This window comes from Miniopterus natalensis, chromosome 8 (genome assembly GCF_054644295.1).
Source record: "Miniopterus natalensis isolate mMinNat1 chromosome 8, mMinNat1.hap1, whole genome shotgun sequence".
Lineage (NCBI taxonomy): Eukaryota > Metazoa > Chordata > Mammalia > Chiroptera > Miniopteridae > Miniopterus > Miniopterus natalensis.
This window is the reverse complement of record NC_142088.1, coordinates 43,784,284-43,803,136: the sequence shown is the minus strand read 5'-3', so window position 1 is coordinate 43,803,136 and position 18,853 is coordinate 43,784,284. Positions and strand designations below refer to the sequence as shown.

Here is an 18,853-nt window from a genome sequence, read left to right as displayed (position 1 = left end):
AGTCACTAGCATCTGCTCGTCGTGGGCATGGCCCACTTGGAAGGCCCGCAGCGCCAGGCAGGGTCCAGTTTAAGCAGATGCCTCCACTGTTCATGGGAAGGAGAACAAGGTTTCTGGAAAACAGTGTACTCTATAGTCTCACCACTCCACATGCAGTGTAAATGAATGCCTTTCTAGCTTTCCAATTTCAAACTTTTATTTTTTATTTATTTATTTTTAAATATGTCTTTATTGATTTTAAATCGAGGAAGGGAGAGGGAGAGAGACATAGAAACATCAATGATGAGAGAGTCATCATTGATCAGCTGCCTCCTGCACACCCCCCACTCGGAGCACAACCTGGGCATGTGCCCTGACCAGGAATCGAACCATGATCTCCTGGATCCTAGGTCGATGCTCAACTGCTGAGCCACACCCGGCCGGGTTCAAATTTCAGACTTTTAAATCATTAATCAAAATGCACAACAGACAACCAATGCCCACATGAAAAGAAATTCTTTCGCACTGATGCAAAGTTGGGTCAGAGTCCGGAAAAACACGTTTCTGAGCCCTTTGCATTTAGATGGCCTTTGTCATTTCCTACCCAGAGTACAGGTTCTCTGACAAGGTAGTGAGCAAACTGTGAAACTGTGTGTGCATGGTATATGGGAAGAGAGGTGGGGGTGGGGGAACAAAGGAAGAAAGAGGGAAAAACTCTTTTAATTAACCTAGGGAGAAATTCTTTTAGATAACCTATGGATATCACTTAACAAATTCTATTCCTTCAAAATTTTGGGTCTTTGCAGTACCAGCTGGATATTTAAAGGCCTTGAGGGTTTTTTTTAAAAAAGGGCAAGGAATACAGATATCACCCCTAACTAATACACCCCCATGGAAGGTCAAAGCCCGAGACTGGACTTGCATCAGTCTGATCACTCATAACCTCACATTCCTCTTTTGTGCCCCTCACTGTTCCTCTTCACTGCTTGGCTGTGAAGTCCATGTCCCCATGTCCCTAATTCCTATACAATCCTCTGTACTGCACAGCCTATCCATGCAGTAGAGCCTCTAACGCTTGGAGACATGATGAATCTTGCCTTGGAGAAAGATACTAGTCACTCTGCCTTGACCTACAACTGAACCCCCATGGTAAAAAATATTTCCACAAATGGGGTAGAAAGACACTTAAAGAAGAAAGAACTAGGTGCTCTAGCTGCCCATTCAACCCTTATTTTAGTTTATATTTAAATTTTTTGTGTAGTTGCCTTCTAGAGAGGTACAAAATTTATATGTTTCTATTTTTGCTATGGCCTGAAAGTTTGTGTCCCTCCAAAGTTCTTAAGTCGTTGGTATTAGGAGGTGGGGCCCTTAGAGGACAACTCGATCATCAGGGCGAACCCCCTGTGAATGAGATCAGTGCCCTTATACGAGAGACCCCAGAGAACTCACTCGCTCCTTCTGCCGTGGGAGGAAGCAGTGAGAAGTCTGCAACCTGAAAGGTGCCCCTGAACTCAGCCGCGCACCCTCCAGAACTGTGAGAAATCAATTTCTGTTGTTTATAAGCCGCCCAGTCTATGGTATTTTTGTTATAGCAGCAAAAGCTAATTAAGACAATTTTACACTTTTTAATAATTTAGATTTTGAAACATATAAATATTTCTTGGATCAGTCTTTCCACACACCTACTTTCTCCACTTCTTTTCAAAACAGTGATGATGGATGCTGTCTGAATTCTTTTTTGATGACAATCCATCAGCTAAATTATCCAGCTCGTCCCAATGCCCTAACTTCACTCATAGGGTAGGCAAAGCCATTTAGTCCCAAACACATTCATGTCTTCCTGTCTCTAAAAGTGACAAAAGTATTGGCCAAAGAATAAGTGGATATGATTTTTAAAAACCTTTTCATCCAATTCTTCCTATTGAATGAATGAGTGCTAATTCTATTCCCTTAATTAGCACACAATCCGTGGAAGCAGCATAATTTAGATCCGTGCTTCTCACATTTGAATATGCACACAGATCACCTGGGGACCTTGTGAAAATCCAGGTTCTGATCCGGTAGATCTGGGGTGGGCCTGAGATTCTGCATTTCTAAAAGGCTTCAGGTTCAAAAACCAGTCTTTGAGTGGCAAAGCAGTAGAAGGCAGGCAGAGGGGCACCTGGGTGTCGGGAACGTGAAAGGAAGGCCTGAGAAGGAGAGCAGGCCCAGTGTCACTGAGTCTGACCTGAAGAGGGGAATATAGGACACAAAGTTGGAAGTAAGGGAGACTGTAGCATTAAAGTGGTTTGAATGTCACAACTACAGGAAAGGGTAAAAAATTAAAAGTGAGGGGGGGAAAAAACAACACAAGGTCAAAGCTGGGAGAACTCAAAGGACTCTCAAACCCAGGTAACACATCTGCCAAAGCCACAGTCAAGGAATATGACACAGTGACTCCCTCTGAAGCCTAGTCAAATAAGACTCAGACATGTCACCAAGCGCCAAACCAAGTGATGACATAGTATTTAATCTTCCCTGGGGCTTAAAGAGCTAGATTTGCTCATACAGCTTCATCTGAGACACATCACAAGTCAAATCCCACAAGACTGAGAAAGCCAGCCTAAAACGGGGTAGCAAGTAAACGGCCTTTCCATCTGCTAAAACTGAAGTGGCAGCCACAGCAGCGTCCCTCTGCGAGGAGTGGTGTGGGCAGAAAGCAGACCAGAGAGGGCCCCCCGCACTGCTGCTGTGCCAGCCCAGCCAAATCTGCCAAGCCAGGGATGGCACAGGCATCTCAGGTGGGGTGTATTAGGTTTGGTGGGGGACACAAAAAACATAGAGTATCCTGTCCTGGAAATATGATGCGCTGGGAGGGGGAAAAACTGTGAAAAAACAAGAACTGAAAAAATTTAAAGAGGCCTCTTGAAATATTTATAAGGGATTTTCTGATACTGCTATATGGCATTCATTTCCCCTCCCCTTGTCAAAAAAATTATTTTCCTATCAAGAGTACTGAGGGCAAGCAGGAACTGTAATTAAGAAGGATGTGACCCCACAGGGGCTGTGTAAGAAGGGCCACAGTCTAAGACACAGCTGGCTTTGAAGCTTGGCTGTGCCGTTGACCAGCTTGATAACCTGGGCAGGTTATGCAGCATCTTTTAGGCTCAGTTTCCTTTTCTGTAAAAAAGAGCTTACTAATGCCACCTACGTAGGTTTGTTGTGACATAAGCGAAATGAGATCTATAAAACTCCTTGCAAAATGCCTAGCACATAATAGAAATGTTAAAGGTCAGTCTCTCGGTATCTCAGTTCCTTCTGAGCCTGTGACAACCTCACACTGACCACTAATCTCAAGTGTCCCAAGTTCCGACCGAGTCTCAGAGGCACAGAGACCGATCCTGGCAGTGGCGCTCACCTTTTCCTACAGAAACGTCACAGAGCCTGCTCTGTGTGCCCTGCTGGCTCAAGGAGTGTGCTACAACGTGTGCATAGGTCACTGGGCCATGAATTTTTAGCTTTATTCCAGAGTCTCCATTTTCCCCGCCCCTGTTTTTCCTAGTTATCTCCTCACCCTGGGTTTAATTTATCCCACCTTGTCCTACTTCACATACCCTGGCACACTGCCTCAAACCCTTTTGAAATAAGAAGCCTAAACATATACTTATGCAAAGGGCTCAGAACAAAGAAAAATAAGGGAGAGTTTGAAGATATAAGAACTAGGAAAAAGTTAAAGCCTAGATTCCTTTGCCCCTTAGGACCATGAGATTCACACTGGGGGGAAAAAATAGTTTAAATGAATTCTGAATTCAAAATATTAAACTATACTTAACCAAATTATCATATTTTCACAACTTATGCAAATTCTAAGTAAACTCTTCTTTATCTGGTATTGATGGCAAAATACCCTTCTCAGCCTTAGTTAAGAAATCACACCTACGCTCCAACATTATGTGCAGTTACATCTGAGGAGATGCTATGTCTCACTTCATTCTGAAGCAGGGGTTCTCAACCTCGGCTGCCACTGAAATCGCCCGGGGAGCTTTAAAAAGCACTAGTGCCTGGATCCCAGCCCCAGGGATGCTGATGTAAATTGGTTTAGGATAGAGCCTAGGAATAAAGATTTTCAAAAGCTCCCCGGTGATTCTAATGAGCAGCAGAGGTTGAGAACTGCTGCTTTCAAGCTAAGCAGTGAAGTGCTGAGAGAAACACGCACCTCTAGGCACATTTCCATTCTGCAGCTCAATGTAAAAAGAAAAAAATAGATACAATCTGCAAATACTAGTAAATGAAATATGTATTTCCCAGTGCAAAAGATGACCAAGTACACTTTAAAATGTATTCGACACCCTCCAAATGTTGAGAGAATTCCCTAAACAATGAGGATAACAGCGTTAAATACAAATGTGTTGTGGCTTATACGTCCACAACATCAGCATCATTATGAAGGGTAACCTAAGCAATATTCATAAATTACCCAATACTTTAAGTAGGAGAGTTTTTTCAAAAAGAAAAAAAAACAACCCATAAACTTCAATGATTTCAAATGTCAGCCAAGCAACATTTTTCCAGAAGTCTACAAAGATGACAAGAAGGGAGGTATAAAAAAAAGAGATGTAACTGAAGCTGTACGCAATCTGGAAGGGTTTCCCCATTTCTCTTGCTCTGAAAATGAGTATGTCTTGAGTCTCTTTGTTACTGAGCACATGTAAGTCCAGAAACGTGTGTCCTTGCAAAGAAGGCAGCGATTTTGTTCAGAGGAAATAAATTTCTTGATTTATCTACAAATACTACAGATGGGATGAATAAAATATCTTTACAGAGATGATACAGGAAGAGAAGGGAATATACCAGAATTTTTCTAGTTCCACTGAGAAGCTCTTTCATTGTGTACCTAGGAGAAACACAGCACACTCTAAACTCAAGTCTGTGAATTGCAAGTGGGTTTTTATTGTCACACCACAATACTGGAGTGACTGACTCTATCCTAAGTTATAGAGCATAATTTGCTAGTAATTAGTGTTTTTGTTCAATCAATTTTAAAGTGATTTCATTAAATAATTAATGTTGAACTACACAGAGTCACAGAACTTTGATGAGAATTCTTTATGGAATGAACTAGGACCAGAGGTGGAACTGATTTGTCCAAAGCACACTATCTCAGTGAAGAACACTGGCCCTCTGACTTGAGGAGCTCTTCTTCCTCTATCATAATTTTCTGCATGCATCACTTTTGTGTAGTTGTTTTTTTTTTAATGACTTTGCTCACATTTGTCACCCATCGCAAACTCAAATATTTTAATGATCATTACATATTATTTTATAATCACTAAACTAAACTTCTTTTTCTTTATTTTTTTAAGAAACAAGCACTTTGCCTGGCCCCAGAGCCAATACTTTTACACATATAGCTTGCCTGCCTCTAAGAATTAAACTGTAAGTTTTGGTGACATTGATGTATGAGAAAGAGTGAGAAAATGCTACTTGGTTTTCTATGACTAGGTACCAAAAAAACAGACTAAAAATATGAGAACTCAAGTCTAGAGAGAAAAATGAGAATGACATGGTTAAAGTCTAAAAATCATAAATAAAGTTCAATAAAGACCCAAAATGTTAATCAATCCCTGGGGAAAATAAAGGAAAGTGCTCCGAAGGTTGGAAAAGTGGCTTTTAGGATAAATAAAAGGACTATTCACATTTATGGAATTCATTGTTACCCAGTGGTAAAGACTGAAAAAACAGATGATTTCAGAAAGAGCAGATGAAGTCCTCGCCCATGTAATGGATTTTAAAGGGAAGCCAAGTGTACCCTGGAGTAGCATCCCTAACCTTTGAGGTTGACCACAAACCAGAGAACCAAGGTTTTTCAAGAAACCTCAAGGCCATCTTCACATAGAATATACTAGTCTGCATGAGAGCTGTCAGACCCTTTTAGCAAGTCTTAAATTCCTATTGGAAAGCAAGAACTCCCTCAATGGACTATACATAAGAGAATCTATCAATCTGCTAAACCATTTCTAGGCAAACAGAGGGGAAAAGTGCAGATAAGAGATATATACTAAAAAAAAACCACACAAAAAAACCCTCAATTACCCAATATAAAAATGAAATTATTCATTTACTAGTCAAAGGCTCCCCAAGGAACGGGAACCCTCTTTGTTTTCCCCTCACCTAGTTCAGTTCCTACCATCTAGTAAGTTTTATAATTATGGATTTAACAAGTTCTGCTCTAAAACTACAAATATCTCCCAAAGGGTGTTAAACTAATTATAATTAGTCATTTACACTATTGTAGAATTAACAAATAAGGGGTTAACAACAAATATGGGATTAACAAATCCCAGAAATTATCTAAGCATCTAGGTTGGGATGGTCAGGAACATTGAACAGACCAGTAACATTCCCTTGGCTCCTGGAAAATTAACCACCAAGATCATCATACCTAGAGAGATTAGCATATTGTTAAAGGCCAAAGTCCAAAACACATATGAAAATTTAAAAGAATGCATCACAAAAATAATTCATTTAGATTAACTAAATGTTATTCATGCGATGCCAAGGAAAACATTAAAGTGTTTCAATTGCTGGTAAAAATGAATTGAACATCGAGGGAGCATATACTTTTGCCCTCCCATATATACACCCAAAGCTCATCCTTTTGTGGGCCTAAACACTACGTGGAGAGTCCTTATGTATTTGCCAAATACATTAATAAATGTGTATGAGATCTAAAACCAAACTATCTCTGAGGAATATTACTGCACTCATTTCAATAGTATAAACTTTATTTAAATTGCCAATTGCTTAGCACCAATGATCTCATCTAACATTCTTCTCTTCATTTTAAGAGAAGCTGGCACTGTAATTATCACTTCAGAGATCATGAAATCACTTGAATCCTTCTTCAGTCAAACCTGGAACAAATTCTATGAGACAGGAAAATCTACTAATAGCCTCCACCACCAGCCCCCCCCACAGAAGCGGCGTTCAGGGCCAGCTGTCCAAAACTGTTCCGTGCCTCCACATCTAACCTGTGTGTGCGCACAAATCCCACCTTACTATGGGAGCTGGGGTTCCAGGGCGGTAGGGGCGGGTCGGGGGTCGGCGGTGATACAGATTCAGCCAGCGGGGGAGGCAGATGTCCCAATAGCCAGCAGACAGTTGATAACTGTGACTTCTATGACGTAACACTCACATAAGATAAGGACTCCAGTGACTATTGTTTCTTTTAAGAACAATGGTTTCCAGTTAACACATGGCACAGAGTGTGAAATGATGCAGAGCACTGACCTGCATATAATACACACACACATGGAATTAAAGGATTATGAGGACACCGGATGTCCAAACGCTGCCAAAGTGTGAACCCGCAGAGATAATAAAAGTGCGGGCGGCAGCAGTGCTAGAAATGGAAAGGATTACAGCAACGTTGCGCCACACAATCCTGTGTGCCAGGAGCCTCGCCACAAAAGCCCAGCAACATCAGACAGCCTACACTATAAATCCCATTTGTTTCTGCTGGAAAAGGATCTGGAGTAATATAGCCACCACCATCCCATCTCTAGAAATATCAAGATCAAAGGCTCAAGATAAAAGAAAGATGAAAGCAATAAAACAATATACCTTCCTAAAAGAAAACAGATAATTATGCATATATAGGGTGTCCCAAAAAAACGTATACACACTTTATAGCTGATAGCTCAATTGATGTTTCTTTCTTTTCAGATTTAACCCGTTGAAATTAATAATTATTCAAAGTGGGTATACATTTTTCAAGGATACCCTGTATATTAACACAAATGAGCACTAAGGGGGGGAAAGAATGAGACAGATAAATTAACTGGTAATAAGTACACTCACAAATCCTAAATCCTCAGGTTAATGGAGTTAAGCACAACCCACAAAAGCCCCAGTCCTTACAATGACATCTCCACCTAAAGGTGACGACCTCCAAAGGACACTGATAGGCTTCCTGGTCCCAGAGAAGCAGAGGAAAGGGCCTGGAATGAGTGTCTCCCATGACCTCCACTTGGACCCTCACACAGCTACCATCGCTCATAGCCGACTGCTGGTAAAAAGCCAGCAGAGGGAAAACAGGGAAGCTTTGGGCAACCATGAGGGCTTGGGAGAGACCAGGGACCACAGCACTGACCCAGAAGGCAGGTTCCAGAGCCGTCACACTGTGCACACAAACCTTATCCATATTCTATACGGTATTCTGCTGGTGGCAAAAGGATGCTAGGGGACCTACCATAGAGCACCACAATCAATACAAGCGCAAATGCTTCAGGGATATTTCCAAATAGTGCAGAAGTTTAAAGGTACACTGGAAACTTTTTAAAAAACTAATGTATGCTTAGTATAGCCATAGAATTTGAGGCTCCTAAAGGGATGTTAGAGATCTTCCATTCGAGTCTCTTTTTTAAATAGGGCAAAGCAGTTAGGCAACTTGACTACAGTTAAAAAACAAGTTAGTGGCAGAAGCAGGACCTGACTCTCCCCACAGTTTGTTCTACACTTTTTCCACTCAGGGAAAGTGACCTTGAAAACTGGTCAGATGACAAAGGCGCAATTTTATTGGTCACGGTAACAGCAAGCAACACAAGTACGCAGGAATAGTTTCAGTAAGAGCAAAGCGTGAAGAGGATAAAAGCCTTAATGTATGCATTTTTTTAACTAACATTAAATTATGGAAGCCCTTGCTTTAATCTGAGTTTTAGTTGGGAATCCGATGCTTCAATCCCAGTGAAATCTATGCCTTGCGTAGCCTAATTTAAAATGTAAGGCCAAACAGATCTGGAAAAGTACAGCCTATCCTTGTACTTAATTTATACTATAGTGTGCTGTAATTAAGCCTGAAATAAAAGCTATATTCTGAGTAAAGACAAAAAGCTCTTGTTAATGGCATTCCATTCCTAATGGAGAACAAAACAAAAGCCTTCTTCATCTGGAGCCAACCGTCATTATAGCTGGTAGCTTGTATGGGGCTATTGGACTAATATTTGTACTGGGATTAGCGTTGGGATAACCAATCAGTTAACTCCTCCACTGCAGTCTTCTATTATCCTCAAATAAATGGCCAAAAGGCAAAGAAGAAAATTGGCAGGCAGAACGACAACTGTATTTATGAGATTAAACTCTCAAACCCTTCACAGATTGCCGGGCAACTAATAAACCATTTGCCAAGCTGTTCATTTAATAATGAGTCAGTTAAGCCAAAAGCAAATGTTGCTTCAACCAACCAATGCTACTAGCATCACAGCCATGCTGACAAGCCCAATTATTTATGTGATGTCCTTCATTTAAAATAAGAAGTACAAGTTGCAAGGTACAAAAACAATAAACTCCTCTCATTGGCCAAAGGCAAGCTACAATGCAGTATTCTGAGTAACTGGAATTTGTAGGTGATTTTGTAATTTATGAAAGCCAAAATGACCAATGTGTTGTTTGGGGCGTAATTCCTATTTGTGTCACAATTCTAGATGAAGGCCAGAAGCTCCCCATCCAACCCTGCACTCAGTATGACACGACCCTAGATCACCTAATTGAGTCTGTTCCCTTGTTTTATAAAGCAGAGTTTCAACACTGAGACCATTCCCACCCAGGAATTATAAGGACTGAGAAAAATACTGTTTGTCAAAGTAAAGTTAGTTGTACATTCTACAACACAATCATAAGGTATGGTATAATTAATCAAGGGAGGAAAAAGTGGTGTGGGCTGCATTCTAAGAAATGTATGTGTCAAAAGAGGAGATCACAATGGAATACTATGCAGCCGTAAAAAAGAAGGACCTCTTACCCTTTGAGACAACATGGATGGAACTGAAGAGTATTATGCTAAGCAAAATAACCCAATCAGAGAAAAACAAATATAACATGATCTCACTTATCTGTGGAAACTAATGAAAAAAATAAAATGACAAACAAAACAGATCCAGAGACATGGAAGCAAGCAACAGGCTGAGGATTCTCTGAGGAAAGGAGTTGGGGGAGGGCAGGAAGAGATCAACCAAAGAACTTATATGCATAACCCATGGACAAAGACAATAGTGTGGTGAAGGCCTGGGGAGGGGACAGGAGTGAGGAGGAGGGGATCAATGGGGGAAAATAAAGGGGGGACAGCTGCAATACTCTCAATAATAAAGATAAATTTTTAAAAAATAGGCAATCACACCAAGCTGCCTGAGCTCTCTCCTCTCCTGCTTCTCCCACCCATTCCACAGACCCCCACTGTAAGTTAAGAAAAGCAACCAGCAGGTATCCCCTTTACTTTTACTTACTAATAGTTCATCCATACTGGTCTGGCATTTCTCCAAGTTGATCCGCTTTATTGCCACACGTTCTTGCCGGGGTTTGCACAGGGCAGCCTGAACCACAGCAGTAGCTCCACTGCCTGAAACAAAATGAAAACATCAGATATCAAATGGCACACTGTCTGGCAACTACTCATGACTCCCTTCACAAATATCTTTTTTTTTTAAAAGGTCTTCTACTCAAAGTATTCAAAACATTACTATTTGACATCTTTTTAAAGAATTTCTTAAGTATGAAAATAATTATCTGGAGGGAGAAAAAAAGAAAAAAAACTGGACTTTTCTACAGGATATAAAGAGAGTGCTAAGGCTCACAATCCAGGAAGGTGAGCCCATCAAAAGAGCCCACTTCGATACAGCATGTTTACTGCCGCCTAGAACAATGGCTGAGAAAGTGGTGGGTCTCAGGAGGCAGGGACAAGGGACATGAGCATCTAAGTGCAACCCTGCATGGAAGCCATTACCACCCTCGAGTCCTGATATTTTCTAACTTCAGTGCCTTATACAAATCTCAGGCTCTTCTTCTACTTCAGCCCAAACCAAACCACTTCAGCCTGAGCTACTTCAGGGTTTCCACGAGGTGCTGTGACAGCTAACTTATCTGCTCAGAGCACCCTTGGAGCTTATTTCTTCTGAGCTTGCTCTACAATTAGCAAAACAGGAATCAACCTGAGTATTCTCATGTGGAAAGCATGACTTTCAAGGATGTCAAGCAAAGCGATGCAAATGTATAATTACAAAAGCTCTCGGCATTCACGTGAATTTCCTGTTCCTAAGGTTTCAGGATCGTTAGCTAATGCTCTCAAACTCCTAGGGGACCCAGTCACGTCGGTATTCATATTTTATAAGAGCAAAATGTAGACATGAAGTGATTTGTGGCAGAGCACAAAGAGCTCCTAATCGGATTTATATTCCATAGGGGCAAAAAAGACCTCGAGGTTAAGGCATCTCAATTCTGCAAAGAATACCGAAGATCTCATTCTAATCACATAAATCCTCTGCCACTCTAAGACTGCCGATGAGAACAGCCCTGTGCAGGACCATGCTAAAGGGGCCGGGTGTGACCATAGACCTTTTTCCTTAAAATTTTTTTTCAGGTACTATTTCCCAAATGAGTCATCAAATATCTGCAAAAGGTAGGAACATCTTTTGGCAATAAGGAAGAGATCAGCATTAACGTTCCTTATACATGTGACAGAAAGGCGGAATATTTCTGGTCCAGATCAAGGCTTTCCCACCCCAAGGAAGGGGGCCCGAATGGCTGTCTGTAGAGCTAAAGTTCTGCCCTTTCTCCTGCCCTGTTTCTCCTCATCAGCTCTGGCCCCCTGCCCCAATGACTCAAGCAGATCACCCTAATGCTCCAAACCCAGGTCTCCATGGTCAAGACCCTGTTCTGGGAAGTCCAATCTGTGTTCGCTGGGGGAGAAACTCCACAGGTGCTGACCTGCACTGCACAGTGGGAACTTTACTCAGACAATTCTCCTTCAAGCCTTATGCTTTTTACTAGCCTCATTTTATATATGAGAAAACTGGGACTCAGAAAACTTACCCACACAATTGATAAGTACCTGAGCTGAGACCTAAGTCAGGTCTGCCAGACCCCAAGCTCCAGACTGTTTCCTACTTCACACAGGCCAGAGCAAGCGCTTCCCTTCCTCCCTCGTTCTGGCCTTGCTAAGGGAGTATTTTCTACTGTCCTATATGGTTGAAGAAAAGAGACACAACTGAGAGGGAAGATTCGGGTGAGCCTCACTCTCTCCAGAGTTCAGTCCCATGAGCAAGTGCTATTGTCAGAGGCTGCTGAAAAAGGCCTCCCTGTCCCTAACCTCGCTGCCTGCTCCATCAGCTGCTACTCCCAGTCCCACTGGATTGGCCTCACTGGCCCTGCAGATCACAGCGTGCTGGGCTCCATCCAGAATGCTCCAGATACCAGTGCCAAACACTACAAAGAGCCCTGCTGATAACAAAGTATATTTTCCAGGCAAGGTCTCCAGAACAGGAGATTGTTGCTGAAGGAGAGGCACAGAAAGTGACAAGGAACTAGTTAGCACTGGGTCTGGTACCCAGCAGAGAAGTCAACAAACATCTTTAACCAGCTGCTGATGGGAAGCCAGTCTCAGCCCTACCTGTTATAAATCTCCCTCCGACCCCACCTTTCCAACCTTAATCCACATTCCAGAGCATTCTCAAATCAGGGGAACTAAAATACAGGAAAAAGAAAACAAATTCCCAGAAAGGATAAAACAAGTGCATATAGAATGGGGCTACCTCTCATAGTCAAGACCTTGGCTGAAAAAGCACCCCAACTTCCACAGACACACGCAATATGGACACACCTAAGAACTCTACAAAGTGGGAGGGAGTGGTGGGGGAACACCTTTACTAAGAGCTAGACAACTAGAAAATTGTTATTGCTTTACAACTACAGCTGACTGAAGAACAACTGGCAGCATCTCATCTCCAGAGAGAATAAATATGAAACTTCATGACCTGAGATTACTGTCAGTGTGTGACTGGGATTAACCATTCATGGGACAATTTGGGAGATCCTGCTTGGAATCCAAAGATTTTCTTCAACTAAAGAGAGATTAAGAACAATGTCAGAGGGGCAGGGAGCCTTAAAGACCATCAAGTCCAACCCTTCACTTTATGAATGAAGAAGGGAAGGGAAGAGACCTCTCACCAGAAACCCAATCGGCCAGCACCTTGGTCAGGACTTCCCAGCCTCCAAAACGGTAAGAAATAAACCATCATTTAAGGCACTCATTCTTTGGCATTTTTTACAGCAACCCAAAATGACTAATCCAAAAGCCTTTCATTGTCTATTCTAAGTCACTGCCCCTGTCACCCGTGGTAAATAATGCCACACAAATCAGAATTTTGCAAAAACCTCCTAATTAAGTTGACAGCAATAAGAGGCAAGGTTCAACTGAAGGGTCTCTAGTAGGCATTGGAGTTCCAAAGTCTTAGATTAGCAAGACCCTTGAAAAGCAGGTTAGACAGGGATTCTATCCAACCCTGGTACTGATTCCCTCTGTAATATTGGGCCTAATTTCTCTCCAAGCCTCGGATTCCTCAATGGGCATAATAAAATCTACTTGTAGATTAGATTTAACACTACATAAAATTTCATGATGTTGATGTACCACAATTTACTCAGCCCTTCTGCTGATGAGCATTCTCTTTATTTCTAGTCCCCCTCCATACGAACCATGTAGCAATAAACATTTGGTACTTTTAAAAATATAGATTAATCTACAAACATTTATTTATGTTAGAGTTAGGACATAAAGTGGCTCACTGTCCAGTAAGCCATAATATCAGAATTTAAAAAATAAACAACAACAAAAGGTATTCCATTAGCCTCTGACATGAATGGTGGCCAGGGGAAGAAAGTCCTGTCATCACACCCTACTTAAATGAGGAGCTCCAGGCCAGAAGTTTAATAAGCATTAGCCCATCTCCTGAGCACATGAAAGGACTCTAATGATACGCTTACCTGTCCTTTCTTAGTGAATAGTCCAGGGCTGTCTCAGGCTTTCTCTTTGGAGGTACTGGCTGGTGGCGTGTAGTAAACAAAACCAATGGCTTTGGTCCAGCTGATGATTTCTTCCAGCTTTCTCTTTACCCAACTTACTCTATGTGCTCTATTTATATCATGTGTCCAACCTCAAAGCCCCTGCAGCCAACACGGTCACATGAGGGCCAGAAGCTGGCCAGGGTGTGAATGGACACTCGTGAGCTCCGCAGGGGCACAGCTGCTACTCTGTGTCTGCCCATTGTCGCTATGTGAGATGGCTGACCTAGTGTGGCAAGAGTCTGATTTTTGCAGGAAAGCTGAAAATCCAGATTTTCGTGTGAGATCCCCTAATATGGTAACACTAGCAATTAATTTTTTAAACATTAAAATATTGTGAATCACATAAAAGCTTGCTGTAGGCTGCAAGTTGCCTCCCTGTGTTACTGCTATTTGGCTTCAAAGGTATACCCTTCCTTACTGGATGGCCCAAATTTTAAATTATTTACTAGATTACACATGTGAAGTAGCCATTATTTTAGATAAAAAAATCATCACATTTCCTATGGTTCAACATAACATGTTGAAAGGCATTCAGGTCATGGGCCCAAACTGGTTTACTACATGTCACCAGCCTGTCTGGAAAAATGGAACACAGACTTCATGGACACACCGGGCTGGGCACAGGAAGGCCACAATTCTCAAGGCGGCTACAAACAGGTGACCGTCCCTAGTGACCTGGTTTGTGTTACATCCAAGCTAGCTGAGTTATGTCTTTCTGTCTCCATCAAAAGAACCGGTTAGTAGAGCTTCCTTCTGGGGTTGCTGGAGCAGATTTAGAGCTTACCAAAAAAATAAATAAAGACCAGGGTGAGGTGAAGACGTGGCCGCTCAGTGAATGTACTTACACTTCACCACTGACCTGGATAAATCACCTCACTTGGGAAAGCTTCGCTTGTTAATACCTTTAGAGAGCACAGACCTCACCAAAGAAAATCAGCACCTGTATAGTTCAGCAAGAAGCATCGATAGCACAGAAAAACAGAAAGCAGCCTGAGGTTCTGATCATAAGAGAGACAGAGGAAAACTGGTGTGTGGGATGGAATTGGAATGAATGAAATGTCAATAAACTTACCTTGGACGTCAAGTAACATCTAAACCAATTAAAAAAAAAAAAAAAATTAAAAAAAAAACACCACCTATCCTACCCTTACTAAAATCTGTAGGGAGTGGATTGGAATTATGTAACATAAAGAAAATCATTAAAGAAGTTATTAGGAGGCACGGGGAAATTCTAAGCACCAGGTTAAAGGGGAATGGCTTGTATGTGATAAGGAGCTGTTAAATAACAAACTCTAATCTCCATCTAATTCAACATGATTAATATTGGGATTTACTCCTAGTCATTTTTTGTTTATTTAATGATACACAGTAGCTAAAAAACCACTCTGTGAATATATTTACTTGCCAGTTAAAAAACAATTGCCCTAGCTGGTCTGGCTCAGTGGTTAGAGAGTCGGCCAGCAGACTGAAGGGTCCCAGGTTCGATTCTGGACTAGAGCACATAGCTCGGCTGCAGGCTCCATCCCCGCTCCTGGTCAGGGCACGTGCGGGAGGCAACCAATCGATGTGTCTCTCTCACATTGATGTTTCTCTCTCTCTCTCCCTTCCACTCTCTCTGAAAAGCAATGGAAAAAATATCCTCGAGTAAGGATAAAAAAACAAACAAAAAACAACAATTAAACCAAAGAGCACTCAGAGGTAGACCCTTCAAAGGTGAAACTGTACTGTAGGATTCTAGTCCTAATGTTGACACTGACCAACACAAAACTTGGAATAAACATATAAATGCTGTCAGTGAATATGCATTCATTTTTTAAGAAAAAGACTATCCTATTTTGATTGGGCAGTGGGGGAACCCAGCTGTTGACAACCTAGTCCCATGGACTGGCTATGAATCACCTGAGATGCTACCTTCTTTAACAACCACGAGCAGAGTTAGTCTCCTAAAGATTCACTACTGCCTCACCATAGCACTCACATGCTTGTGGAGCAGTCTCCCTCAGCCTCATTACTCCTGGAATCAGCCCTTTCACTGAGGCCCCTGCCTGGCACGCAGGAGGCCCTAGCTAAGTGTTTGCTAAGTGAATGAACTCACATCAACCCCTCCCTGGGCAGGCCACCTGTCGACGAGGGAGGTGAAGCTATGCTCATAGCTGGGTCTACACACAGGAGAGGACACCCTGGGATAGGCCATATAACCTAGACACAAAGAAAAAGAGCACTTCTACTCAAAATGCTATTTCTGGACGGTTCACTGTGTGTTTTTGTTTATTTGTTTGTTTTTCAGGTCTAATTTTCATTCTGAAATGCAAAGCTCTTTTGAATTGAAGTATAGCTAACATACAATATTACTAATTTCAGGTGTATAACAGTGAGATTTCACATTTATACACACACACAAGAATATCACTCAGCCATGAAAAAGAATGAAATCTTGCCATTCGTTACAACATGGATAGACCTAGAGGATATTATGCTAAGTGAAATAAGTCACTATATGTTTTTAAGTAAGTAGTTGGCAGATGTGGCAGTTATCTTCAAAACTGAACCTAAGGAAGCCATCTGCCATCTGCCTGAAGGCTTTTCTAATTTGCAGAATATCCCTTTCAATTCTGGAGTCAAGAGTCACAGGAAAACTCAGACTGAAGGGCAATGTTCCACCAGAATGAATTGGGAATCTCAATTTTAAAATACTGAATCCCCTGGCCACTACTCAGCATGGAGGAGCCATACAAAATGAGGCAGGCTAAAATAAAGCAGGACCTTCCATGATTCTACTCAAGTATAAAGAGGTGATAAAACATCTAACAAAGTGAAGGGGTGACAGATAGGAGCCGATGACAGCCCTCAATATCCATCTCAGGAAACACTGCATCAGGCCGTAGGCTGCAGGAGAAACACATTCCTACAGAGCAAAGTGGATTTCATACTCAGTTAAAGGTCACTTTGAAGTCCTTGCGCCTTGCAAACTCCAAGCCCCATGATCTGGCAGGACTAAAAAACTTCCTGTTCTGCTCTGAGAGGGTAGCAACAACTCTCAGTAAAACCCACTCAATTTACTGATTAAATCGACCAAATAGAAGCCAACATTCCACAAAGGAATGTCCATTGCTATTCACACAGATAAACAGATACACCCACTGGCAAAGGCCAAAAGACACAAGTGTCCTGGTTCTAACATGGTATGATGGGGTCTCCAGTTCCTTACTCCAACCTTAAGCCACCTGGAAATGGGAAGGGCTCTAAATGCAAAAAGAAGAGCCAGTATCTACTTTGACATCAGTCCCATTCACCCCTTCTCAGCTACATGCATGTTGCCTTTGGGTGAAGAAGAAAAATGTATCCCTCTAAACGGACAGCAACCTGGGAGTGCAAGGCCTGACTCGACAGCTCGATTAGGAAGAAACCTCCTTTCTCCAGCAAGCTGCATCAGAGCTTCTTGGGATGACCAAGGGTTAGATGTCCAGGGACAATGTACGAACTCGGTGGCCTTTGGTCAAAGATTAGCATACCCATAGCCCCCATTCTATAAAAAAAAAAAAGTTAAATTTGTTTCTAAGCCTCAGGACAACAACCCCACACTCAAGAAATAGCCCCATGAGAAGGCCCTGGGTTAAGGTAGATTTTTTCAAAGCCTCTGAGCCTGGGTAACTACATTAGAAACACCTAAGGTGTCTGTTTATAAAGCTGATTCTTGAGCCCATATCCAATCTACTGAATCAGAATTACTGTAACTGGAGGCCTGGAATCTGTGTTTTCAATAAGTTTCTCCAGCAATTCCCCTATCCTCTTGAGAACCATGGGTTCAGGATATTGGCTTCTTTCCCCTGCTCTCCAGCCAGGATACCAGAACTTGGGAACATGGACCAGCCGGGGGCCAGCTGGGAAAACAACTAGGTATGCTAGGTACTGTAACAGGTATCATTTAATATAAACAATCGAGTGAAAATGACCAGAATAACTTTAGGAAGCAACTTCCACCCTAGGGCTGAGGAAATCAAAGAGGGGGGATGGGGTTATCAGGATCTAACAGTTTAGAGGAGCACCACAGAGCTGGGACCCAAACCTCTGAGGGGCGGGTGCTGACCCCTCAGGATCTCCAAAGAAGGACTATCATTGAGAGTCCACATGGGGCTGGGACCAACTTTCCGAGGACTGGCTGGTGAGGGCATCTCTGAGAAGCGCCACGAGGCTGGTTCCAGAAAGTAAAAGGAAGCTGGAGACCAAAACCCCTGCTGCTGGCAGAGGGAAAGACCCTTTCTGGAAGGAAGCTGACAGGAACAGCAAGTGAACAGGATGAAGCACGTCCCTTCTCCCTCCTCCAGCTTCCCAGAATCCCCCCGGTACCCCCTTAGGAGGGTTTAACAGGCAAAGAAGAAATGTGCCTTGCCTAATGCCAGTCCAATTGTGTGCCAGTCTACAAAGATCTATCTAACGCTTCAAGACAACCACTTAACCAGGAGCCCAGGGAGCACCATGTGCATCAGTCCAACGAGAAGCTGGGGCTTCTTCCAAGCTCCAACTAACAAAGGCCAGGCTTCTTTTCTTCTTTTTTCCCCAATTTTCATTTCACTCTGTTTTCAAACCTAATTCCTAATATGACCCTTTCTAATGTCTGACACTCCCCAAATGTACACTCTGTACTTCCAAACCCAGCCAAGCCCCACTGTACTTCCTCTGGGTCATGGAGTAGCTATGAGTGGGAGTCTGCGGCCAGACAGCTCCACCAGCCCTGTGACCTTGGGTGAGCTCCTTGTGCGTTTGTGCCTCAGTTCCATCAATTATAAAAAGGGAATAACATCAGCATCTCCCTCACAGGATGTCTATTAATATTAAATGAGAATGCATGCAAACATAATACAAATGAACATGCCTGGCACTTAAGTGTTTAATTATGTTTTGACTGTTAATTTTATAAACAATATGATTATCCTAGATACCTAGGTGGACACTAGAGCTAGGTCTACTACAAGCTTCTGAAAAAATGCCTTTTTACACCCCA

At 42.3% G+C, this 18,853-nt stretch overlaps 1 protein-coding gene across 1 annotated transcript in view; it reads right to left on the bottom strand.

Annotated features, from left to right (window-relative positions):
- The window catches only part of STK39 (serine/threonine kinase 39), a 245,975-nt gene that overhangs the window by 180,844 nt on the left and 46,278 nt on the right, over positions 1–18,853 (bottom strand). Inside the window, exon 2 of the mRNA XM_087819800.1 lies at positions 10,239–10,351. Within this exon, the coding sequence (XP_087675926.1) occupies positions 10,239–10,351 (113 nt within the window). The remainder of the gene's footprint in view (positions 1–10,238; positions 10,352–18,853) is intronic.